General features: G+C 38.3%; 2 protein-coding genes across 5 annotated transcripts; both read left to right on the forward strand.

The window, feature by feature from the left end:
- The first annotated feature begins 653 nt into the window (after nt 1–653).
- gpt (glutamic--pyruvic transaminase) lies at nt 654–26,962 on the forward strand. 4 transcript variants are annotated; one of them, XM_038301583.1, is made up of 12 exons: nt 654–810; nt 7,785–7,971; nt 16,381–16,470; nt 16,647–16,755; nt 16,919–17,052; nt 17,534–17,777; nt 19,699–19,778; nt 19,857–19,993; nt 20,107–20,281; nt 20,583–20,738; nt 21,711–21,823; nt 25,553–25,663. In XM_038301583.1, exons 1-12 carry the CDS (start codon nt 800–802, stop codon nt 25,641–25,643), a joined length of 1,527 nt encoding a protein of 508 aa, XP_038157511.1. In that variant the 5' UTR covers nt 654–799; the 3' UTR covers nt 25,644–25,663. The 4 variants fall into 4 exon arrangements, with proteins under 4 accessions (XP_038157511.1, XP_038157510.1, XP_038157512.1 ...); XM_038301582.1 differs by having other exon boundaries at nt 662–853; XM_038301584.1 differs by having other exon boundaries at nt 666–935.
- On the forward strand, nt 942–2,722 carry fuz (fuzzy planar cell polarity protein). Its single transcript, XM_038301585.1, has one exon. It carries the CDS (start codon nt 1,140–1,142, stop codon nt 2,424–2,426), a length of 1,287 nt encoding a protein of 428 aa, XP_038157513.1. The 5' UTR covers nt 942–1,139; the 3' UTR covers nt 2,427–2,722.
- Nucleotides 26,963–26,989: the final 27 nt, after the last annotated feature.

Here is a 26,989-nt window from a genome sequence, read left to right on the forward strand (position 1 = left end):
GTGTTTACTCTTTGGTTTGGTACTGATAAACTAGTCTGAATTAAGCTTCTACATTCATTCTGAAAACAAGTGATGCAGTTTTTGAATGCTGATCTGACACCAAGAAAACATACTAGTTATTTTCCCTCAAAGCTTTATGTTTTGCATTAGTAAATCAAAACTGTGATGTTTAAAGATTATGAATGACAGAAGATATTAAATATGAGTAAAAAAAAAGACATGTTTCAATTACAATTCAACTAGGAAGGCGTTTTAGATGTATTTTTGAAGTAGCCTATCTCTAACCAGGGATTTTAAAACTTATGTTGAAATAGCTGTTTACTTTAAACCTGAGGAATCCACCTACTAAACCATTTACATTTGTGGATATATGTTTTCTAAAAAATAAAGATTTATAAGTTTAACACACTACTGACCATAGCATAAAAAACATTTTATTTGTATATATATATATATATATATATATATATATATATATATATATATATATATATATATATATATATATATATATATATATATATATATATATATATTTACGCATATATATATATATTTACGCAGTGGAAGACGCTTATCTAAGAAGAAAGATAGCGTCATTTCATTTAATCGCGAGCCCGCGAAGTGATTGTATTCTAATCTCGCGAGATTTACATTCCGGGTAGCCACTTTCTTCAGCTCTACGTAGGGAGAGGCGCTTCCCGGAGCTGGTGAGGCTGAACCCAGATCTGTATCCTTGTCCCGCTCTTTGGCGGTTACAGCATAGGTCGTCACTGAGAACTGCTGCTCGACCAGCCTGATGAAACCGATGTAAGAGAATGAATCATGGGACATCGTTACTGTGGAAACGACGGTAACCTCTTTTGTTAACCTAGCATGTATAAATACAGCTAGAAGACAAGACTAAGCGGCTTTAAAGAGCGGTTTGCTAGAAGGTTTGTCGGTTGATTTATGTCTCTTTTATTATTTAATGATTCAGGCGAGGCTAACGGCTAACCTTAGCTGATGCAACACTAGGAGTTTTAGCCTCTGTTCTTGTTATACAACCGGTCAAACGAAACAATAGCTGAGAGGCTTTGTAATCTGCCGCAGTTGAAATACGAGTTTGTTAAGTGGGTGTTGACGCGCTTATTGTTCTAATGATGCTACAGGATGGATCCACTCAGCTGCTGTGCCTGACAGCCAGCAGCGGGGTTCCTCTGTTCACCAGGGGGGCCTCCAGACAGCTGCCATTCTCGATCATTGGCTCTCTGAATGGGGTTCACATGTTCGGAGGAGGACATGGGGTGCTCCTGTCCTCATGTGAGACTGAGGGGGGTGGGAAAGTGGTGTGGAGGGTGTTCCACGACAGCATGATGCTCATCGCTGTGAGTGGAGGTGGCTCAAGTGGAGAGGAGGAGATCCGCTTACAACGCCTACTGGAAAACGTGTGGAACAGCATGGTGCTGGTGCTGGGACAGGATGAGCTGCTTCAACTCAGGAATGTTGAAAGACTCAAGAGGGACCTGCGCTCCTGTTTCTGCCTCATCGATGAGCTGCTGGAGGAGAAGCATCAAGGACTCCTGGGGAACCTCACACACTGCGCAGATTCCCTGCTCCCTCCAAACCCAGCTGTCCTCCAAGAAGCCGTGGACGGCTTTGCTCAGGCTGCAGACAGTGAGTTTGGCTGCCTCTTTGTCCATGGGAGGATTGCAGCGGCTACTGAGAAGTGGTGGCGCCTGGCACCTCAGGAAGTTGTCTTGTTGTCTGCTTTGGTGCGCACCTTATCAGCATCTGGATCAGCTTCTTGTGATCACCCAGTCTTCCTTCCTCTGGGCAGTCCCACCGTCGCCCACCGCCTTCTCCGTTTCCAGCTGCTTCCTGGAGCAGATGTTTGCGTGCTGTGTGGTCCCACCCCATCTTTGCTCAGAGCTGAAGTCCAACTGGTGGGTCAGTTTTGGTCGCCCCTGGTAGAAACCCTGAGAAGCTGCCTCCTTATTGGGGAGCGCAGCTTACCTGGATCTGTACCTCTGCGTCCTGATGTGCTGGCCCTTCTTCTTATTAACCGCGAAACTCGTCGCTGTGTCTCATGTGTGCAACTTTCCACTCATCACGCACTTACTGATCCCATACTGTCTACACCCCGCTGCTGGGAGCTACTGAAACTCTTTTATATCTTCTGCATGTCACGGTATTTCACCCAGGAGGAGACGTGTTGGGTTGCACCAGAAGACAGAGCTCAGGGGGGGCCCACAGAAGAACTTCAGCACGGATTCTCCCACCAGCCTCAGCAATGCTATCTAGTTGCAGAAGAATGCAAAAGTTATGGACTTCAGACACCGCAGCACCAGCTCTTTCTGCTCATGTTCCCATCTGTGCCAACCTTTGCTCTACGTAAAGTTGCAACACAAACTCTCTCTGATATAATTTCAGCAACAGGATTTTAACAGGAATAGTTTATTTTGCTGATGGACTTAATTTTGAATTTGCTGGCACAAAAAAAAGGTGATAAAGTATGCCTGAGAGAACTGAAGTATAAGATAAAGCTGTGAAAATGCAACATAGTTCCTTCTTATTGTTCACTTTAGAGATTAGTGTTTAAACTACACTGGCCCTCAACCTGTTTCTGTCAAAGTGTTGCATTTCATGTGAAGATTATTTTGTCCTGTCATCAATAGGTGCCTGCTGTTTCTGATTTAAGCATCTCAAATCGATTGAATACGCATAAACATTTATACTTTAAGCTCCACTCGCTCAGTTTCTGTGTTTGAAATTAATAAGTTAATAGAAAACAAGTAGATTCCATATTTACTGGTGGTGAAGCATAATCGACTGAAGTTAGCGAAACAAAATGCTCACAATCAAAAAGTAAACTTGCAGTAAATTTTTAGCATTTAATCTTTGCATTATTTCCATATACATGTTGGTTTGTTGCTTATTTTTACAGGTGATCTTAATGGTTTTTCTTGTCATGTTTTGACAAGAAAATTGGAAAATTTGTTTCCAATTTTTTTGCTTAGACCCATCATCACAGGCAAGTGTAAGGAAAGGGAATTGTATGTAATAAACTTTGTTCAGTTATTTTTGCAATTAAATTGCATGTTTATTTAAATGGAAATTGGAAGAAGAAATGATCCAAAAAAACTGTCTTCTCAAAAAGCACTTTTTCTTTTTTTCACATTTTAGTATTTTTAAACTGCTATAAAAAAAAAAAAACATTTTTTAAAGGTTTCATATATTCAAATTTGTCTTTTTTTCGATTCATCTTTTTCAGATCGAGTTTTACAAATCAAATGATGTTTTCCTGATCATATTTTCTGCAGGACCTCTGTCGTGGGGAGCGAGGACACATTTCTAGTCTGCTGCATAGGTGCCACCCACATTTGTGTTGAATTGAAGTTAAAGAGATTGAAATTTGTAAAGCTCAATCAGAAAAATTATTAATTGAAAAAAAAAATCTCTTAAATATACAACCTTAAAAATAACAAAAAGAGAATTTGATAAAACATAATGATATAGAAAAAACATCTAAGAGAAAAGTGAACTTAAAGGTATTGTGGAGAATTTTCTTGAATTTTTTAAAGACCTGCCCTTTCCACTAAAAAAAAAAAAAAAAAAAAAAAAAGAATGAGCGTGCGAGAGCCCTTTTTTCCTTGTGCACGCTCTGTTTAAAAGTTGCTGTTCTCATAGCTCATACAAGCTTACTGTGTCTGAACGTACGCACTAATCCCTCAATCACTATCTAGAGCAGGGACTATATAGTGGACTTTATAGCGAACTCAGTAAACTGACCGTTCGGACAGATGATCACTGCCTTTTGCTCCCCATTGGTCACATAACTCCTCAGCGCCATCTTTGTTATCAGTCACCACTGTCGGGTAGCAACAGCCTATGGCAACAGTGTCCCGCTGTAACAGCAAATCCAATAATGCTTTGTGAGGAGAGCTTTCCACGCAAAGCATTCTGGCATATATCTGCTTCTTCTGAGGCCTTTCTTTTCTTCTGATACACTTTCTTTTACGACCGTCGGTCATTTTCAAAGAACCTTGGTGAGAAAGGTGGGCTTCGATGACTGTCTGAAACCGTAGCTCACCACATATTTACGCCAGAAAGTGCACATTTGCAGAAAAAGATAGCTAACTGGACGAGCACATAGGACGGCCTTATGTAAACATATCACCAGAATGACTGACAAGGAGGACAACTTTTTCGACTTGTGGAGTTCTTGATAGATCATATTGAAGGGAGAAAGGGTTTTTGTTTTAAATGCAAAATATTTATAATTGATTCAACCATAACACGCACATACATATATATATATATATATATATATATATATATATATATATATATATATATATATATTATACAATTTACAATATATGTTCTTTAGTTTTTTAATAGTTAAACAAAATTAACTCCATAAACTGAGAAATAAAGTGATGTGTATTTGTATTAACCAAGCTTTAGTCTGATCCCACTAAATAAATAAATACCAGCCCATGCAATTTCCTTCCAAATAGATAAGAAGTGTGTGTAATCTGGTCTACAATCAGTTAGATCTTCAGAGGGTTGTTAGAGAACATGGCTGGAGAAACAGCTTTATTAAGATTAGGGAACACAGTAAATAGGCCAGACATGCAATTATGGCAAAGTATGAACCAGTGATAACTTTTAACCTTCTCAGGCCAACGATCAGTTCACCTAGAAATAAAAAAAGTACCTTACAACTGCAAAACTACCAGTACAGAGCTGGCAGGCCTGGGCAAGGAGAGCATTAGTCAGAGAATCTGCTGGAAGGGTTTTGGTAACTAACCCATCTCAGACCTGTTCTGCAGAACTGCAAAACTGCAGGAAACTGGTAATTATAAACTCCATTAAATATGTCTTTACTTATAGGTGGTAAGGAGAAAGTCAGAAGAAGTTTGCAGTTTAACACAAGAGGTCAGCTGCGACCCAAACAGAACTCTTTCACTCACCTGCTAAACGTTCACTCTCTGGATCTGTAACATAGATAGACACACCCTAAAAACCTGCGGCATTAACCACAGCAAAACTGATCAATGCCAAAATATTTAATACCGTGCAGTAGTTTCAACCTAAAAAAAATGTTAGGTGCTTTTAAAAGACAACACAATTTTTAATGATAAAAACTGAATTTGGAGGACGAAAGGATATTAATGTCAGTATCATCTCAGAGTTTTTGCTGTATTGCAGAAAAACACTTAAGTTTCTCTGCCACTTTGTTTTTCTGAGACCATGGCAGACAGGCCTGAGCAAACACCATTCAATTGCTCTTACAAGAACAATGTCAACAAGTTGAAAACACCATCTCACATCCCTAATATGGCTGCCTTGAATATAAAAGTTTGCTACCTGATGCATTTGTTGAATTTGGTTGGTACTATCTGTGCGCTACTGGTTTGATTTAATACAGACCATCAGAGCATAAAGTTAAATCACAAAGTTTAAACAGTTCAACTTTCACTTACCATTTTTATGCTTATGAGTTTGGCTTTATTTTAAGTGTGATACGTTTGGAAGGGAATGAGCATTACAGTTTTAAAACCTCACACAAAATAAATCAAACTTTCACAATCAAATTGAGGTAGAGATTAGGTAAATTCATTTTCTTCAAACTTTTTTTTGGCAGCAAGCTTGATACCAAGCTGTTCTTTTGCATTCATGACTTCTGGCACTACATCTTTCCCACAAACGCCAACTGTTTTTTAATGAACATGTTGCTACAGGTACAAGCAGAGAATCTTAGTTTAATTTTCTTGTAGCAGTAGTTCAATCAGTCAGTAGATCCAAATGTCTTCAAAACTTTACATCCAAATCTGTTGAATGGAATGTCATTTTAGAGGTCATTTAAATGCTATTTGGGTAGGAAGATGTCTGAGTGTAAAGCCATGTTTGGTCGGTTTTCTATTTAATTGTTGAGGGGAAACATTACTTTTATGGAGATCTGAAGATTATTGGTTAATTGAAAGTGCTGCAATGTCATGTTTTCCTTTGGAATATGCAGCTCTGGGTCCAATTAGTGTAAACCATGTTCATGTTACATTACAAGCATTCATTCCAATCAGTTTTATGCATTATTATTTGGAGCAACAGTTTGCAAACTCAAATCCCTGCTAATTTCACAGAGCTAAAAGAATAGACACGACAGGGTTGGAAATGTCCATCTTCTGTCCGACTGGGTCTTCTTCAGCTGTCTCGGTTGGTTATGTAACCGTAGCATAGACCCTAAATGAAAGCCACGGGCAATAATGCATGGGCTAACCTGTGCTCTGTTCAAATTCATGGGATGCGTCCTTCGAAGGACAGATTCAAAGGCCGATTATGTCATAGTGCGGCGCCGAGGTCTTGTCAGATTCCAAAGCTACTTGTTGCCCAATTTGAAGGATGGGTCTGGTGTATCCTACCTATCCTTGGATATCCCAGAGTTCATTGCGAGACCAAGCAAGCTCAGAGGAAGTGGTACTTGTCGCCGGACAGTGGTAAATATTGGAAGTTCAGTTTAATATAACCCAAGTATGTGAATAGTTTCGTCTGAAATAAATGAAAAAAAGTTGTTTTAATGGTTATTGAGTCAGATATTTGGCGGTAATGTTTGATTTATCTAAAGGTTTTTATCTGTTACTGTGTAAATGGATTTGGCTGTAATTTAAGGACACATTCTAATATATCTGCAGTTTAGGGACTATAAATCTGATGTGATTTTTATTTTTGCATTGCCGTTTTGCCCAATTTGCTAAACTAAGTATTTTTTGTTGTTGAATATTAGAGATTTTGCAGATATATTCTTTATACACACATTGTTTAGATTTACTTATATCTTTCTACCCATTTTATAGAATAGAATAGCAAATCTCTTATTGTCCCACAATGGGGAAATTCACTGCAGCAGAAAGATTATTAAAAATGATCACACAAATGTGGACCTTAGAAAAATGTATAAGAATAACATAATAGGGAAGGGTTAAAATATAAACAATAAAACACTATACTGTAACGTTTTTTAACAATATAAAACGGTGCACCTAGAGAATAAATAACCATACAGCTACGGACATTTTTACAGTAATGGATGTTTAAAAAATAGCAACATTGTGCTAAATGACAGCAGCATGTTATTTAACTATTATTACACTCTGTATTCACATGAGTGTAGTATTTGTTCACTTTAAAATAAAAATAAAAGAAAATGAAATATAAACTTTTTGAAAAGTTCGGTATTCATCCTTTTCCTGCTTTGGGGGTCATCTGTCACGGTTGCTAAGCGACAGAGCGTATGGCGGTAAAAGCCGCCGTAGGGTAGACCTGCAGCCCATGAATTCGAACACAGCCCTGAGGTGGAAAAGAAGCCGAAAGGGGCGGGGTGGGTCTGTCCCCATCCGCCCACCCTGAAACTTTCCAGTGAAAGTTTGAGGACCGTGGCTGATTCCAGGCGCCTCCTCTCGGCTTTTATTCGCGCTGCTCTTATCAATGCGGCGTCTTGAAGGTCCAAAAGTCCGAGATCTCAGTCACTTTTAGAAGCGCTGAGGGGCCAATTACACAACTTTATCCGTCCTCTGCAGTGTGAGGTTACCGGTCTGACGGCGGTCGCTGTGCAGAGCTGAGGGTTTCTTTTCTAAACTCCACCGACTCTTTGGACAGGACTGTTGTAACATGTCAGCCACGCGCGTGCAGCTGCTGTCACCCAGAAGCCTCCGGCTTTTCAGCCCGGGGAGAACCGCGCATGGGAATGGCGGTGGTCCCAGGTTCCGCTCACTCACCTCCCCCTCCTCTTCTCTCGGCAGAGCCTTGTCCAGTTTGAGTTCTACGCGACGCGGACTCCCCAAAGAAAAAATGTCCGAGAACGGGATGATGTCCCGACCCAAGGTGCTGACCATCGACACCATCAACCCCACCGTGAAGAAGGTGGAGTACGCCGTCCGGGGGCCCATCGTGCAGCGAGCCGTGGAGCTGGAGAGGGAGCTCAGTGAGGTAAGAGCAGCTGATGGGGAAACCAGCTGGGACCTGCATGCTGTGTTGGTAGAGTGCTTGTTCAAAATGTTGGAGATATTAAGGAGTAGATTCTAATTTGGTTGAAACGCAAATGAACAAAACCTTTGTTAAATGGAAAGGGACGATGCAAATAAATGATGATGTAAAGATCCCTGATCCAGTGTAATCCCAGCCAGGCAGAGGAGTTAAAAATAAAATCACCATTACCAAACACATTAAGCAACACATTTTAACAGCCAGAAAGAGAGAATTTAAACTAACATGCAGATAAAATTAAACTGCATCAGCATTTAAATACCAACAACGAAGATTATTTAACTTTTGGGGGAAGTGCTACTTATCAAAGTCCACCGGTTGGTAACTAATTCCAGATCTGAATCGTTGACCAGTTTAATCATGCTAAAACTCTGTCTGCTTTGTGTACTCTGTGTATTTCTTATATTTCTAGGGCAGACAAGAACACTGAACCATCTGCCAAAATCAAAATGCATCCATTAAAAGCATGTATTTCCATAAGCTGTTAAATTAAAATATTTGAATGTTGTTGTTTTTGCAAGGTAATAATTGAAATATAAACTAGATATCTATAACATAACCCTGTTCTAAGCAAGCCCCCATTTTCTCCAGTTGTTTTAGGTAAACTTTAGTTACCAAAAAGCTGCTTATAGAACAATCTTAACCAGTTTGTTCCACCTAGTAATATCCCTGTTGCACAGTAGAGAGATTTACAGCAGAGATCTTCATTCTTTTCTAGATGGCCATTTAGTTTTTTTTTTTTTATGTCTGAGCTGCAGATTCAGTTTTTACGGAAGAGGATTAGGCCCATTAAAAAAACAAAAAAAGTTAACAGATTTTTAAATATTATTTCAGTATAATACAAGGAAAAAAGTCAGAATTCTGACTTTTTTTCTCAGAATAATCCTCTTCCGTAGATTTTAACATATCGAGGAAATATTTTTTCTTCTTCACCCTTTATCTTCCTCATGAAACTCGTGTCCTTTATCCATAATTGCAGCACTTTAAAAAGAGGGATGTGCCCACTGTCACTATGAGAACAGTCTAGCAGAGGTTTCCATCCAGCATTTATCAAATATTGCCAGTTTATCCCCTCCCCAGATGTATCCCTTCCTGTCCCACCATGTCTGATGATGTGGCAGCTCCTAATGTACCCAGTGCAGTCTGGTGTGAGGATAGAATAAGCATGTGAACATCTCTCTGTGGTGTGTCCTTGCTTGGAGTGTAATGATAGTGGTAACCTTTTAACCAGATGCTTCACTGGTTCCCATTGTGTTTACTCTGACACAGCCACGTCCTCAGCTGATCTCCCTCTTTATTGGCTTGATTTCTATTTGGTTTTCTTCCAGCTAATTTATTTTCTTCTCAGCTCTACGAAGGTTTGATCAGGTGTTTTTGAGCCGAGGCATTGATGGTCAAAAAGCAGAAGACATTACATTTGTATCCACCTTGTAATGATCAGCAACATATTGTGAGGTTTTCTGTGGTGAATCTAGATATTTTCCAAAGACTTGTTAGGGTTTATTAAGAGATGCCTTTTTTTCTTTTTTTTTAGTTACCGGTAAATAAAATTCACAAACCTCCAATATCAACTTTCTGGATGAAGGATGCAGTTCAAATCTACAACCTCTGTAAAATATACCACTCTTTTTTTTTTTTTTGTTTCAGTTCATAGAAAAAAAAAAGTAATTAGCAGGAAAATCTTAAGGTCCAACCTTAAAAAAAAAAATAATAATAATAATCAGTTTGATCCTGAGGAGGGGAAAACAGGATTTCTCTTTATGTCCACAAACTTATTCAAACGAATCATTACTGTTCTCAATCCATCCCTCTCTTTTCAATACTTTGCACATCTACTGACTACTGTATTGAAAACTGCTCATTGTTTAAGGTTTCAATAAAAAAACACCCTCCTCCATTTTATAAGTGCTTACATGATCAAGTAATTCTTTGGATGGTGTTGGGTTACCTTGGTAAACGGGTCACTGTGGTGTTCTTGCTTTTGTCTGGGACTTTAACACTCACACAGTAAAGTACAGTGTAATTCCCTACTCATGTTTCCCACATGATTAGTCTGGACAGTTGTTGCCTTGTTTTTCCCATAATCGCAGTATGTGTTAGACTGCACCACCCTGCAGGTGCACTGATAAAAGTCTAATGCAAAGTTATTAGATTGTAGCCTTTGTTTTGTCTAAATGAGCTACTTGCTGATGATAAATTAGGACATTTTAGAAAGTATCCAAGTTGGACACAAAGAGGGCTGTGTAAGCAGATTCCATCCACTGTCTTCCACAAAAAAGGGGCATAGATCAAAGCTGTTTTTATTTTTTTTACAAATGATTTATTCTATGCTATTGTAGCAATAATAAAACTATGAAATTAAAGAAAAGCATATTAAACCAGAGGTGCAGTATCCAAGCTTGGAATAGTTGCACTTTTCTAAAGTATTTGTGTTTCATTTCCTAATGAGGACTGAGAACAAAAATCACCCAGCTTTTGATGCCAGTGCAGAGGGGCAAAGGTTAACTTTTTTTTCAAGAGGTCAGCGTCCTGAATGGGAGGCTCCCTTCACAAAGAGGGGAGTTATTTACGTTGTTTGATGTTATTGGCTCAGCCTTAGATACGCCTCTCTGACGCCCATTCAATGACGCAGCCAGAGTCCCAGGTTTCATAAAATCCAAGCTGTACTGGACAAATCAAACAAAAAGGCTGTTTTGATTTCTGCAGGGTGTTGGGGTTCCTGATGTTCCTCTGGTTTCTTGTCGCTCTGCTGTCACCATGTTTTTCATCTCCACTGTAAGCAGCTGGGGTTTGTGCTGTCAGCAGATCCAACAGCATTAGAGTTCAGCTTGCAGCAAGGGCCTTTAGAGACATTATAAAAAATAACTTTTTTTTTCAGTAATATTCTTCACTCTAATTACATGGAATTTGCTACCCACGTATGTTATCTTGCCTTTTATCACTTAACCCCATGCAGATTAAAGCCCAATCTGTCTTCATCAAATGTATCTTCTCCTCATTTATCTAAAATAGTTTTCAGATAGATATCTCAAATAGCTACTGTATTATTAACATTTGGCATTTGTTACTTTTGTGATAATTTATTCTATTAGGAGTGTTTCAATAAAGATGGCGTTTTTTGAACAAAGGTGAGGAAGTGTGGTGCTCTTAACCATAATAACTTGCTCATTTTTTTCAGATTACAGCCTCATGCACAATTCAAATAAATCTAGATGATGCATGGTTTGAATAAAAAAACGAAAAGAATTGGCAGGCACACCATGTACACAACCCTACACCCCACGTCCTTCTAAAATGTTGACCTCTGACCCAGCCTCATGTCTTTTTTGGTCCCTTAACAGTTTTTTTTTTTTTTTTTTTGCCCAGGATTGCCCCACATTTATCTCCACTTCTCATCAGCTCAAAATCCTGTTTCTGTTGTAAAAGTGGCTCCTCGATATGTCTAGATTTCAATTTAACTAGAACATCCTTAAAGTGAGACTTTACTGATAGAATGTACAACAGAAAAAATGCAAGGGAAGCTCTCTTCTGAGATCATTAGCAAAAACATTAACAACTCATGTTTTGGTTGTCATGGATGACAGGTTAGTAGATAGGGGTGTAAATAATAATCGTTTTGTATCGATGCATCGATCCAAAAGCCGACGATCCGATGCATCGACACGTCCGCAAGATAATCGATTGTTTTTTTTTTTCCCTCCGGTCTATTTTTATCCATTTGCTCCTGGGCGTAACTCTCCTCCCGTGCTGCGGTGCCGCTAAACCTATTTTGCCCTCCTACCGCGCTTCCTGGTTATACTCTTACAGCAGTGTGTTGCAGTGAGCTTCACACATACATTTTTAAATTATGCTCAGTATTGAAGCGTGGTCTGAGCTACACGCTGTGGGTCTAGATACGGCCGAGGCGGCGAGGAAGTGGGGGCGAGTTTAGTCCGACGACGGAGGGAAAAAAGAGCGGAGATTCAGCTGGAAAAAGGCTCCCAGCGTTCTCGCGCACCTCGCTCTTCTAGCGGGTCAAACTTCACGAGTTGTTTTCCGCAATTTCGGTCATAAAAACAAAACAAGCCGGCCTCCTGTCTGGTGCACTGTTTGCGGTCAGCTACAATCTGGGAGAGGAGCAGCGGAGCGTCTCTCAAGGGGCGGTGACGTCAACACTCTGGAGCCTTCTTCTTCTTCTTTTTTTTAATGGCGGTTGGCAAACAACTTATAGGTGCATTACCGCCACCTTCCAGAATGGAGTATGGACCAGACAAACTATTATATTCTCCCTAAAATACCCGTTCTTAGAAAATTAAAAATACTACCAAAAACTACGTCCCCAGATTACCTTTGAAACAATTCCCTTATATCTAGTTTATTTTTATTCCTGTCTAACTCTCTACACAACATCTCTCTTTCCTGAGTATATTTATTAAATTCTAAAAAAATATGTTGGACAGTTTCTTTGGAGCCGAGGTATTGCATTGAACTCATTACACTGATATTGTGCAGTATTTTTACAGTATTTTTTGATGCAACTTTTCTACTTCTGTTATTTGCTGTTGTTTCTAAAGAAAATGCATAACGATATTACAGCTTTCATTGATTTATTTCAAACTTGAAACTTTGTTTAGCCTGTAAGGTGTAAAAAAAAATAAAATAAAATAAAATAAAAAATTTTTTTACCGATTAATCGATTAATCGAATCGAATCGTGGTGTATTCTTAAGTATCGAAAATAATCGAATCGTTGGGTCAGGAAATTGATACTGAATCGAATCGCCATGATGGATGTGATTTACACCCCTATTAGTAGACCCTCCTGTAAGTATAGCATCTGAACACTATTCCGCCAGGGTCTTAAACGACTTTGCTTTTTTTACCTGAAAACCTCCCAGAGATTAGAGGGGCAGTCTGTACATCCATATCAAGTACTGTTGTCTCCAACGAGAGCAGATCTATACATAATTTCCTTAGTTGATGAAAAACTACAAAAACTTAGAAGAAATCATGCACCAAAACCCTTCCTCCCAACGCTTTGATTTATTACCCACAGCTTTCCTAAAGATAGCTCTGCTTGTTATAATGTCTGATTTAGCTCTAATAATAATAATTTATTTGTCAAGTGTTTTCCCCCCAGGCCCTGACAACAGCAATTATAAAACTGCTGTTAAAAAAAATCAACCTGCGTAAGCTGCTACTCTTCAACTACGTGCCCCTCTCAAATATCCCCTTCATCAGTAAGATTATTAAAAAAGCCTTGTTTGAACAGTTTAACACCTTTCTAACAATGATCAGCCACTTTGATGTCTTCCAGTTGGGTTTCTGAACTCAACACAGTATAGAAGCTGCCCTTGACAACGTGTTCAATGAAATCTGCATAAATGCAGACAGTTCGGGTGTTAGTGGACCTCAGTGAAGCATTGAAAGCTGCTGATCACTCGATTTTATTAGAGAGCCTGGAAAACTAGGTGAGAGCTTCTGGTATAAAGCTGGACTGGTTTAAATCCTACTTGAAGGACGGGGACTCTTATGTGTCGGTAGGTAACTACATCAGAGATCTAAAGAATCACATGTGGCGTTCCCAAAGAGTCCATCTTAAAGTCCCTCCTTTTCAATATGTAGATGCTCTCCCTAATTCAGATCTTAATAAACAACATTAGTTACCATAACTATGCAGACGACACGCAGGTGCACAGTACAATGTCACCAGGTAACTACAGTATAAACCCATTCACCCTCTGGGTAAATGCATTGAAGAAATTAATTCATGAACGTACCAAAATTTTCTTCACCTGAATCAAGACAAAACTAAAGTAACAAGTTTTGTACTAAAGGAATATTTTTGAAAAGTTTGCACCCAGCTGCTGATATTACAGCTAGAAAACGCCAATTAGGCTGTTGGTTTTTGAGATGGACTCGGACCTGAATCTCAAGAACAACATAAAGAAAGTGATAAAGTCGGCCTTCTATCACCTAAAGAACATTTCCAGGATTAAAAGACTAATGAAGCAGTCAGACCTTAAAAAACTGATTAACTGTACAATTTAAACGTGATTATTTAAGGCTGCTCAGTGGATAGGTGGGTAGCACTGCTGCCTTGCAGCAAGAAGTTTCCAGATTGGATTCCCGGCCCGGGGTCTTTCTGCTTGGAGTTTGCATGTTCTCCCTCTGCATGCATGGGTTCTCTCCGGGTACTCCGGTTTCCTATCACAATCCAGAAACATGACTGTTAGGTTAATTGGCTTCTGTACATTCTCCTTAGGTGTGAGTGTGAATGGTTGTTTGTCCTGTTATCTCTGTGTTGCCCTGCGATGGACTGGCGACCTGTCCAGGGTGGACCCCGCCACTTGCCTGTAGACAGCTGGAGATAGGCACCAGCAATCTTTTTTCAATTATTTTATATCTCTTATAACCATTTCAATGTAGATTTTTTAGTGTTGTGTACTTTCATTATTTTATTGCCTGTATGCTACAGCAATCTACTTTCCATCTTCCTCATGAACAGCACTCTATTTTGTCTTGCCACTAAAATATGCTATAAAAATAAACTTTCCTCTACTATAAGCCTGATTTTAAAGGAGTGCGTGAGTCATATGTTTACAGATTAGAGCCATGCCTTGCCTGTCAGTTTAGGGGGATAACCATGCTGTGCTAAGTTCGCTGTAGTTGTATGCAAGTTTCGCACAATCTGTAATACAACATTTTATTTGTGTTTTTCCTAACTCCAGGCATATACATAAACGCTCCAGTGCGGAATTTTTTTTCATAGCCTTGCGTGCTTTCTTGTTTGGAGTCTGTTGTTTTGGTATTTTATTGCTGCTAATACAAATGCCTAAATAAAAAAAGACTAATAACCATTTAATTATAATAAAATGGCCATTTCCATCTAGTTTTTGTCCTGATGGTGTTTTGATGGTCCTTATTGAGCCTAAATAGAATTCCTGCATAAGGTGTGATGAGACCGTACCACAGAATCAGAAAGCTAGTTAGAGACAAGTGACGAAGTCGACCGATATTGATTAAATTGATCTACAGCAACGAGTTCTACTGAATTCTCAGCAGAGCCTCCTATCATAATATTAAGGGGAAAGCACATTCACTTTTCTATCAAACACAGCATTGGAGTAGGGTAAGAAAAATATCTCAAATAGATAAATAAAAGGCATAGGCTAAAACCTTTTCATTGGAATGAATGCAAAATAAATTGAATTAATAGAATCGGATCTTAAGCACCCTTGTGGATTTTAGCAGCATGGTCAGAAATCTTTTTGCAATGTCTTTTATACTTGGACTGCAGAGACTAATAATGTCATTGCTGTGCTATTATCAGTAGTGATAAGGACGTTTAATTACACATCCATTAGCTCTGCAGCAGTATTTAAATTCCACCTCAGCTTTAGCTCCGCATCATTAAATACCAAAGTTAATACTGCATTTGAAGCGCCGTTTGACTCTTAATACCTCTTGGAGTCAAAAACTTTTGCATTTTCTCAAACTGCATCTTGAATTTCATTATTTTCACAACTCCACTTAGAGGTGCTAACAGGCTTAGCTCATTACTTCCTTGTCTACCCTCTGCGCATATGCGCTTTATTATACCTCTTTTGTTATTGTAAATATACATGAATGGCTTTATTTACTATCCAACTAAGCAAAACCAAAGTGTAAAACGTAGAAATAAATTATATGTCAGCAGGTAGTGGTCACATGACTGTGCTCCTTAAAAACCTTTACGGCGACTTTGAGGGGAGCAGTGAGTTACTATCTTAGTGTTGTTAAATGTAGCATGTAGTCACTTCATTTATTATTGTTCAGCAAAGTTCTGTTTAAGACTTCTGTTTCTTAAAAATAAAAATAGTTACTTAGTTCGTATTTTTGTAGTTATTCCTTTCTCTGACTAGGCTATTACATATAATAAGGTAAGGAATGGTAAATGGACAGACTATAGAGCACTATTTTTAGTTATACTACTCTTAATGACTAAAGTAGGAGATTGTTAAAAGCCTCTGTGCATCATTTGGAGAAAGAAATTGCAACAGGAAGCTACTTGGGCCATAGTTATGTAAACGTTTCTGTAAATTTCCGGTGTAGTTTTGAAGCTGGGGTGTTGTGAAACTCAGCTGTGAAGTGTTTTACACCTCATACAAATCTCAAAAGAAAACAAACATTTAGGACGATACCCTTGAACCACAGTGATGAAAGGAGGTTTACGTTTATGCAGCAGCTTTGGTGTCGGTTGATTACATGATGAGACAGTTTGTCAACTTCCTTCTTTTTGATAAAAGGAAGGCTGTTTAGATATTTACAATCAGTCATGTGAAGTATTCAAGCACTGCTTCACTAATCCTCTGTATCAATTTCATCTATTCAGGGAATGAAGAAGCCCTTCGCTGAGGTCATCAAGGCAAACATTGGTGACGCACATGCCATGGGCCAGCAGCCAATCACTTTTTTCCGACAGGTTTGCTCCTCTGCTCTCTCTCTTTAAGTTTTCATCTAAATATAGTAGCTTACATAATCGATTATTAAAAAAATAAAATAAAAGTTTGCCCCTTCATTGAAAATCTTCGTCGGCTTGGTTGTGTGGGATCCATGCTGGATCTCAAATATTCACACAAACTTTTGTTTGATTTGAAGGTGTTGGCACTGTGCTCGTATCCCGAGCTGCTGAGCGACAGCTCATTCCCAGAGGATGCTAAAAGCAGAGCATGTCGTATTCTGAACTCCTGTGGAGGAAACAGTATGGGTATGTATAGCTGCAATACACATTCTTAATGCACTCACAAGCTCTAACTATAAGAACCAATCCTTCCTCTTTAAAATTTCACACCGGTTTCTGTTACTGAATACAAACATAACTAGTTTTGTAAAAACGTAATTCAGCACCAGCTTCTACGGTCTCCCTACAGGTGCCTACAGTGCCAGTCAGGGCATAGACTCTGTACGTCAGGATGTGGCTCGTTACATCGAGAGGCGCGACGGCGGCGTGCCCTGTGATCCAGACAACATTTACCTCACCACTGGGGCCAGTGACGGCATTGTGGTACAAAAATCAAATGAGATATAAAATATAATTTTATTTAACAGATTGAAAGCTGTTCTTGTAGAACAAAGTCAGTAAAACTCATTGTATTGGTGATGCTCATCACAGACCAATGAAATATTCAAGCATAAAAATGTCTCCTAATGAATGAGCTAGTGACGACCAAACACGATACTTTTCTATCTGGACATGTCTCAACAATCACGTTGCAAAGACACAACTTGATTTCATTTCAAAGTAAAATCTGTTTTATATCTCAAAAATAATTTCGGGTTTTTTTTTTTTTTTTTTTTTTTTTACTGAAAAGATGAACATTTAGTTCAGCTGTGGAGTTTTGAAACTTCCCCTCATTATAATTATACTGTATGTTGGCATAACTTTATAGATGTACGCTAATCCTTCTAAAGGGAAATGGTTCATAACTGTATGGGATGTAAACGTCTTTGTGTCTTCTATTCTGATCCCTGTACTTCTCTCTCAGACCATGCTGAAGCTGCTGGTTTGTGGCGAAGGTGTGACGCGCACAGGCGTCATGATCTCCATACCTCAGTACCCCCTGTACTCGGCCGCACTCGCTGAACTCGGTGCTGTTCAAATCAACTATTACCTTAATGAAGAAAAGTGCTGGAGTCTGGATATCGATGAGCTCCAGCGAGCTTTGAATGAGGCTAGACTCTACTGCAACCCCAGAGCCCTGTGCATCATCAACCCTGGAAACCCCACAGGTAGATTTCTATTACTGTTTTGTTTTTGCTAGACCTACAGCGGCGAATTATTCAGCAGTGTTGTTGTTTAATGTCTCATATAGCTACACTTGGGCAGCAAGGACCAGAGTGGCAAGATGCATGGGTTGCTTTATAACAACAATCTAAATGAGTTGAAATAGAAAAGAGCTGATAAGTTAAACAGATTCCTGAAGAACTTGTGGCTCTTATTACAAAAAGAAAAACATCAACCAAATAGCTCTTTTGTTTTTACAGGAGTTACTGATCTCTAGATAAGATGTACGGTTTTATAATTTTATATTTATAGTCCGGATGACTGCAATAGGTTTTTAATATGGGCAAAGGTAAAGGACGCTTGCTTGTAAACATCAAGATAAAAATAACTTTTATATTTGAAGATTACATCTCAACAGGAATTGACTTTACTTTTATTATTTGCTTACTTATTGCTTCAGTTAAAACATTACATTAGAAAGGGCTGCTTTAAGAGAATCCTAATGTTGATGCACAAACTGTGAGCAAGGAACCACCTTTTGTTACTTAGCTGCAGGCTTTGCTTAGTGAAATGTTCCACCATTCTCACATATAACCAGCTATGAACACAGATAACAGCTGGGTATCCGGCAGTCAGAGCCATGTTTCTTAGGGGAACATCTGAAATGTAACATAAATCAAAGATTTGGGCCCATAACTTACACATGCAGTAAATCTGGCTGTTTTGTAGTCAGTTTTGTAACTCCCAACTCTTAACACTGCTGATGCACATTTTAGACCATTTCCTTTAAATAACTATAAGAGCAAAACATTCTTTCCCTTTCTCTTCTCAATAAGCTGTCTAAAATGAAAGAACAACTATTCAGAAAACTGTCCGTATTTGTAGGATTTCCAGCTCTGCATTCAATACCGTAAATCTCTCCAAGAATTCAACAAAGTTTTCGATATAGAAATAAAAATAGTATAAAAAACACAACCTCTGATAAACAGATTATGGATCACCTACTTACTATTTTTGGCCCAAGTTTAAAAATGTAGATCTTTTTTTTTGTTTTTCTACAAGGTGATTTCCACATTTCTAATGGTGTTGTGTAGCTTAATATTTTATTTATTCATAGCTTACTGTGTTGTGTTAGATTGTGAAGTCGTTAATTGATAAATTCTTATTATACAACATGCTTAACAGTACTCAGCGTTTATCACTTTTTAGTTATTAAAATTAGGGCAGGAGGTAAATTCACCCTTTATATATGAACAGTTGGTGTTGCACAGCTCTGCAGGATTTCCTTGTGTAATTCAAAGCATAGACAAAATTAGTTGAGTTGACATGTTTTTTTTTTTTATTAGCACTAAGCAGAGTTAGCATTATTATTTGCAAAAGTCCAAACTGGAGAATTTCCTTATGGGTTTTAAAGATTGGCCCTAATGGACGACAGCTGCCCTAATTCAGCCTAATCCGAGGCAGATGGTACTAGACCCTTTGAATGAATAAAGCAGAACAACTTTGCTGTGATACATTAAGCTCCTTGTTATTTGTCTTTTCCTAAGAGGGCTTCTGTCTGTGCTTCCTCATTGGTACCTAAAATGAAAACCTTCCTTCATTAACCGCTTCCACTGTTAGCTTCTTGTTATGGGCCGTTCATTAGAGAAGATTAGGTTTTAATACATCTGATTGATCGATCATCAATTTAGTACTTTAATGACAATTCTGCTGTTTTGTATTCAAACATCTCCTCTGTCTGTTTGTGTTGGTGAAATAGTGTATATTTTTTTGCTTAGATTTCTTTCTTTAATAATTATTTAAAATGTAGGAATAAAACAGTGGAAATAATTATGTAATTCCAAAGATATCCACTAGATGGCAGCAGAGCAGAATAATTGACTCACTAGCAGCAGTTATTAACTTCTGTCTCCTCCTGCTCTCTAGGTCAGGTGCAGACCAGGGAGTGCATAGAGGATGTGATCCGGTTTGCTGCCAAAGAGCGTCTCTTCCTCATGGCTGATGAGGTACTGTCATACCTGTTTTTAATCATCTACCAGCTTTAGATCTCAGCCATCCTCTAATATAGTGTCCCACACTGTCAGGTGTACCAGGATAACGTGTATGCTGAGGGTTGCCAGTTCCACTCCTTTAAGAAGGTTCTGTTTGAGATGGGACCAGAGTACTCTGAAACAGTAGAACTGGCCTCGTTCCACTCCACCTCCAAGTGTTACATGGGAGAGTGAGTCTTTTCTTTTATTCGCTAAAAGAAATGATGTCATCAATTAAACAGATGCTAAAATCTTATGTTTTTATTCATTATGTTGTGTCTTGGTAAATCTATCTTGCTATCAGATGTGGCTTCCGTGGAGGGTACATGGAGATCATAAACATGGACGATGATGTAAAAGCCCAGCTGACCAAGCTGCTGTCGGTCCGTCTGTGTTCACCTGTTCCTGGGCAAGCTCTAATGGACCTGGTAGTCAACCCACCTCAGCCTGGGGAACCTTCATATGAGCGCTTTATTAAGGTAAAGACCAGATATATAGAAAACAAAACCTCCTTTTTCACATACAATGTATTCAGCTAATTACTAAAAATTACTAAAAAAGAAAGCAAAAAGAAAATCTGAATTCTTTTGTTTAGTGTTTAGTGTTGCAGTTATTTTTTTTTTTTAACCTAGTTTGCAATTCTAAGTTTTGCTGTTTTTTTTTTGTTTTGCTTTTTTTTAAACAACATTATCATAATTAAATTTCTTAATGTTAGAGATGGTAGTAAAATCTGTCTTTATATCATTCTTTCTTCCTTTCTCTTGTCTCTCCTACTACCAGGAACGCACAGCCACATTAAGTGCCTTAGCAGAGAAGGCCAAACTCACCGAGCAGGTCCTCAATACTGTGGACGGCATCAGCTGCAATCCTGTACAGGGAGCCATGTACTCCTTTCCTAGGATAACCATACCTGAGAAGGCCATTCAGGAGGCCAAGGTCAGTTCTGAGTCATCGTCTTCTTCCAGTGATCCAAGTTGTCTCGCATGGTTGAGTCAGATTGATTATATCAAATAGGAACAGTAAAAATCAGGAGCATTGAGTGGAACATATATTTTCTTTATCCAAAACAATCTACCTGTTGTTCTTTAGCTATGTCAACAGCCATGAACATAATACAGACATCATCAATCTGGCTGCAGTTAAGTTCAACATCAAGGAAGAAACGATTCAACTAGTCTATGAGGTTGCGCACCATCCCACTGTTTGCGAAGGAGAACAAATGATTTCCAATAGCTTTCAGTGGCCCTGCTGCCTTACAGTTGACTGGCCAGTAGGAATTTTAGGATATGAGTAGTGGAGCCTCTGAAACACTAATGAGCTTCACACAGGATCAGTCTGATCGATCTGCCCAACCGTTCGATGTATTGATGTCCACAATATCTCAAAACAATGCACATGCAAAGACTGCGCCTTCTTTTTTTACTGCAATATTCCTTTTTCCCAATTGTTTTTACTTTTGATCAAGAGCTATTCAATGTGTGAGTGCTCAGGAACTGTTACTGTGACTGAGGATCTGAACAAAGGACGTGTGCTTTAATAAGCAGAATAATGAAATTAACACAGCAAGGAATGAAGTCAAGAGGTTTTTAGAAGTGTTTTTCAGAAATGCATAACTGATTAATTACTGATTCATTTTTGAAGTCGGTGCATCAGGGACTTTTAGCTTTGAAAGGGTGACTAATTTGGACATGTTGAACTTTTGATTTTTGGTCCACCACTCTGTGAATGGACTTGTTATGAAATTATTCTATCTAAATTCGAGCAATCTCAAAAAGGAAGTGAGTTTCACTTTATATTATAATTTTTATGATGAAAGACTGTTCTGTTCTTTTAAAAAATGTACAAAAAGATTGAAGTTTCTCATCGATGGCAATAAACCAAGTGATTCGTCCTTGTTTTCTCCTTTAGAAACTTGGTCAGCAGCCGGATATGTTTTACTGCATGAAGATGCTGGAAGAGACGGGAATTTGCCTCGTTCCAGGAAGTGGCTTTGGCCAAAAGGAGGGAACGTACCACTTCAGGTAGTAAACATTTCTCCTCACAGGCTGTGGCAAATAGGTGTAAAGTAATTGGCTGAAATTGTACTTTTCCCTCTGCTTGCCTTACGGATGTCTGTCTATACCAGTCATTTTCAACAGGGGGTACTCATACCCCTAGTGTTCCACAAGTGCATTGCAATGGGTGCATGAAAATAATTTTTTTTCTCAGGTAATAAATAATGAACTAAAATAGGGCTGGAATCTGTTCTGCTTTGTGAGGACCCACCTGAAAATTAAAACACAGATTTTCTTATTTGTTTGAGTTAACTTCAGCTTTGACACAAAGGGATTAAAGTATTCCGGCCCGTAACGATTGCTTTGGTTAAAAAAAAAACAAAACAAAAAAAAAAACTCGAAAATAAATTGACGGTAAATAAATAAAAACAAAGACAATCGAAATCCCTCTCGCGTTTCTCAGCCAATGGTAGCAAGAAGCGCCCTGGAACTAACAGTATTAGCCAATCAGAAGAAGGGGGTGGGTGCTGTTCATGCGGTCGCTCACACTACAAGTTTGCCAGGAGCTACGGCAGGAGCTGATTTACCAGTGACAATAACTGAGCATTTATGAGAGTTAAAAATAAGGGTTTGTGCTTTCCTCACCGAACATGACCTCGGCCTGGTTATCCACCAGCAGCAGTGTGTCGCAGTGAGCTTGTCGCAGGTATTTTTTGATTTAGGAACAATATTGCAGGTGTGGTCTGCGCTGTTATTCCACGCCACAAAGCCAGAGGGCCAATCAGGACTAGCTGTGGATCTAGATACGGCTGAGGCGGTGAGGAAGTGGGGGCAAGTTTGTCCGACAACGGAGGGAAAAGAGGGCAAAAAAGAGCATGGATCCAGGTGAAAAAGGGTCCCAGTGTTCAACAAAACAAAAAACAAAACAAGCCGGTAAGGTGCCACATAGGAAATATGCATAGTGTAGAGCGAATGTAGATTTGACCAATCAGAGGCCTTCTGTCTGCGGTCACCTAAAATTTTGGAGAGGTGCAGCAGAGTGTCTGTAGAAAGGGGGGAGCATATCTGCGTTCACTGCGACACACACAGACGGCCTAGTTTCTGAGTATAAATCAGCTTTCATTCACACTAGATATAGATGCACTTCTGCCATCTTCTGGCCGGTTTTGGTATTGTTTTTTTCAAAAGTCAAATTTAGTGTTCAATCATTCATGCAATTCCTGAATCTGTTCCCATGGCCCCACACCCCCTTGGCGTGGTTTGAAAATACACACATTATTTATATATATATATATATATATATATATATATATATATATATATATATATATATATATATATATATATATATATATATATATATATATATATATATACACACACACCAAGGAGGACCAGGAGCCAGTGAATTAAGAGAAAAGCATCACGCTGATGTTGCAAACATGCGCAGAGGAGATGATTTTACTCCAGGGATTTGAATGGGTGTGTACATGGATTAGTCCTCCTCTATCAGTCAAAATGAAGTTGACATGAAACATTTTTCATCTGATCAGGTCTTCAGTCCGACTGTTTGTGTCCATGCTAACATAGCCACAATATCAAAATCATAACTGTTCCACTGTATGTTACTTAGCAACACTACTACCTGAATGCGATCGATCTTCCTCGGTTTGAAGGATGGTTCTGTGCTCTGCATGAGTCCTTTCTGACCAATGGTACCACCATTCATTCCATTTGGCTTTGCAGTGACCTCAAGTTCATTTGCAAAAAGATAAATTTGAATAGAAACTGGACCAAATGACAAAAAACTAAATCTGCTTTTGGTGCAGATCTAAGAAGAGGACAACAGGATTTTTCTGGTGGGACTTTATCCACAGCCTGTAGCTCCACAGAAATTGTTGAGACACCAAAATTATTGCCGTAATGATTTAAATTTTGAAGCCAGAGGTGCAGAAAACAAACACAAAAGTCTTTTCTTGTATTGTTTAAAAAAAAAAAGTTCTTAAGTATTTAATACATTTCTTTAACTTCAAAGTAGTCCACCACTATGTTTTGCACATATAATCCCCAAAATATACCTTCAAATTCGTGGTATTAACTGGAGAAAATGCGGGAAAAAATCACAGGGATGTATCTTTTCTCCAAGGCATTGCAAGAACCACAACAAAGAGCACTTTCCATAAAGGACACAAAGTCTGGGGCGACCTTGTTAACAAGAGATGAAGGGTTTGTTGTCGAAGGTTTCAACCAGAATGAAAAGATTCAAAAGTGGCAGCCAGGAGAGATCTCTAAATTTTTGCTAGCCCTCCCTTTCCATTCAGTAAAGAGAACAGGATACAGTTGCTCACCAGGGACTGTAAAATTAGGGCTTCCATTAGGTTTTATTATCAGAGATTGATCCCACCTCGACAGGGGCAAGATAACCAGCTATCACATTCATTGAAGTGGAACCTTGTTTTAAAATAGGCCTACATTAGATGAGCATATTTTCTATCAAAATCTTTGCTAGAACATGTTAGTCTGTTTCTTTTTCTCATTATATTTTGGAAAAATAATAGATTTCAATAGGATTCAGAAATCCTTCTTGGTTGTAATTAGAGTAGAAAATAGAATATTTGCTTAGTTTTTAAATTGCAATTTAATAAATATTATTTTTACAAATTAACACCATATGACAAAAGGTTAAATAAAAAGGGGAACTTGCTCATCTATTTGTAAACTGATTTTTAAATTATTATTTTTTCTTATGTACAATGTAAAGAAATAAATAATTTGTCCAGTAAAATTGTAAAGTAGCTTTTTTATTCCTGGTTCTGTTGTTCCTAATGCATGCCGATCAGAGCCGAGGCGATTTTAACACGGGTAGCTTGCCGGGTCGTTTGACCTGTTTAGACACAAGTCAGTGAGCTTTTCCCACTGACACTAAAAGCCGATTGCTCCCGAGTTTAAACTGGTTTTTCAAACAGTGGGAAATGGGTATTAGTGACTGCAAAGAAAAACATTTTAGAGTGCCCTAGTTAAAACCGTGACCTAAATCTTATTGTAACAACGGGACACTTTTAACTGGAAGTATAAGCGTTAGAAACACTTTAATGTGGCCGTATGAAAACAATCCTGCAAGGCAGTGACGTTGCCTGAAAGCCTAATTCGTTAGCGGTGAGTTCACAAGGACACGAGAAACCATCTTGTGCCGCTCTAGCTTAAATTGTTCGAGTCTGATTGAACATGGGTCGGCCAATCACGTAGAAGTATCATGATTTAAGGAGGGACTCATCGCTGTAATGAAAGAAAGAGCTGCAGAGTCTACAGCCGAACCGAAATAAACATGGCAGTGGAGGTGGACGTATGCTTAGCTAATGTTATCACATCTGTTTTGTCAGAATTCACATTCTCATCTTTGCGAAAGTAACAGATGGTAGAAGTTTAAGTTGATGTGGTTTTTCATGGTGTCTTCTGCTAATTTATTTGATAACATTATTGACTAAAAACGAACTTTGGCAGGTTGGGATCAGGAGTTGCTACTGAATGTTCTCCTGTTTTCAACCAGATTTAAAGAAAGAAATCCCAGATAAAGTGTAGACCTAAAAATAAGTGTTACACACACAAAAGAATCATGTTTTTAAATATTTGATGAGAGCCGTTTCAGCCTATGGTAACACACATAAACGTCACATAATATTACTGTTCCTATCCTAATCGACTTCTTTTAGAGTCAAAAACATTAATTTTTGCTATTTCTTTTTGTTTTCCATCCAGAATGACCATCTTGCCACCAACAGATAAGCTGAAGATCCTGCTGAACAGCGTAAAGGAGTTCCACCAGAGGTTCACCCAGCAGTATTCTTAAATTAATAATGCCAACTACACTAAAAAGTCTAAGCCAATCAGAATAGATCTGCAATAGAAGTGCCTTTCCTACATTGTCTCCTCTGTTGATCCCTGTGACAAAGCACTTATAGCCACGCACATTTGGACTTTAATGGAGCCAGTGTCAAAAAGGACTGGAAGAAAATAAAAAATGTAACTGAAGTTCAAAAATAGACAGCCCTATGTTAGCCTTGGTGCACAAAGTGCAGCTACCTGTAATGTCTGTGATGTTTAATTTTGAAAGATTGTAAATACTTCCTTTGGGCAACAGGACAGCTAGTAACTTTTAATGTGAAACTGAAAAAAGGCGGTACAGCTTAAGAAAAAGGTAAGCCAGCTTATAAACTTGAGAAAATGTTTAACCGAATGAAATGCGTCATTCCTGCAGACTAAACATGATGGCGAGAATATACTCCATGTCTCACATGCATGATGTTTCAATAGGCATTAATTTTATAGAGTAAGGGATGTAACATGTTTCATGAGTTTATGAACTTATTTGAGATTTTTTTTTAGTTTTAATTAGATTTTTGGGCTTACGTTGTTTTATTGTTTACTATATTGAAAGTTTATTTTTTAATCTTCTGGATTCAAATGGAGAAGGGTTGCAATGTTTACTTGATTTTGCCCAATCTTGAAGCCTGTTATACTAAATATTTTTTTTTACTTGATTTTATTTTCCTCATTGATTCAAATAACAGCATGTGTATCATCTCATCTTCACTTTTTTTAATTTTAGTTTACTGAGCCGAAGGAGAACGATGACCAGTTCAACAGTTAACATGATTTTGTTCTAAAAGAACAGTAACTCCCTTTTCTTTCTTTTTTTAATTTATTTTTCCCTATAAAGCAAAGAACCTCGGCATAATGATGCAGGCCGAGGAGGTACTACTTCAGCCTGATTTGGATCAGAGGTTGTTGAGTTTCTCTAACAAACTCTTGATTAAAATTGCTGCACAACTGGGATTAAAGAAGCACTTCACCGACTAAGACTCCAATTTCATCTCCTCCTGTTAGGAAGTGAAAGCGGTCTTCTTTCACAGAAAAAAAAAATGAATTACTTGTTTAATTACTCTCACCCACCATGTAGTTTATGCCTCTTTTTTTTTTTTTTTTTAACAATTGTTCAAAAGTCGAAATGTAATTTAAGCATTTATTTTTATTTTCTTGTAAAGTTTTTTGCCCAGATCTTTTCTTCTGATTTGATATAACAGTGACTAACAATTGTTCAGCATTGTGTTTAGATTGGCTTAATGGGGAGTCTTTTTTTAAAATAAAAACTCAACATTTCCAAAGCTATTACAGTTTAGTCTGCTTTTTACTATT

The sequence above is a fragment of the Cyprinodon tularosa genome, unplaced genomic scaffold (genome assembly GCF_016077235.1).
Source record: "Cyprinodon tularosa strain WSP-4 unplaced genomic scaffold, ASM1607723v1 ctg47, whole genome shotgun sequence".
NCBI lineage: Eukaryota > Metazoa > Chordata > Actinopteri > Cyprinodontiformes > Cyprinodontidae > Cyprinodon > Cyprinodon tularosa.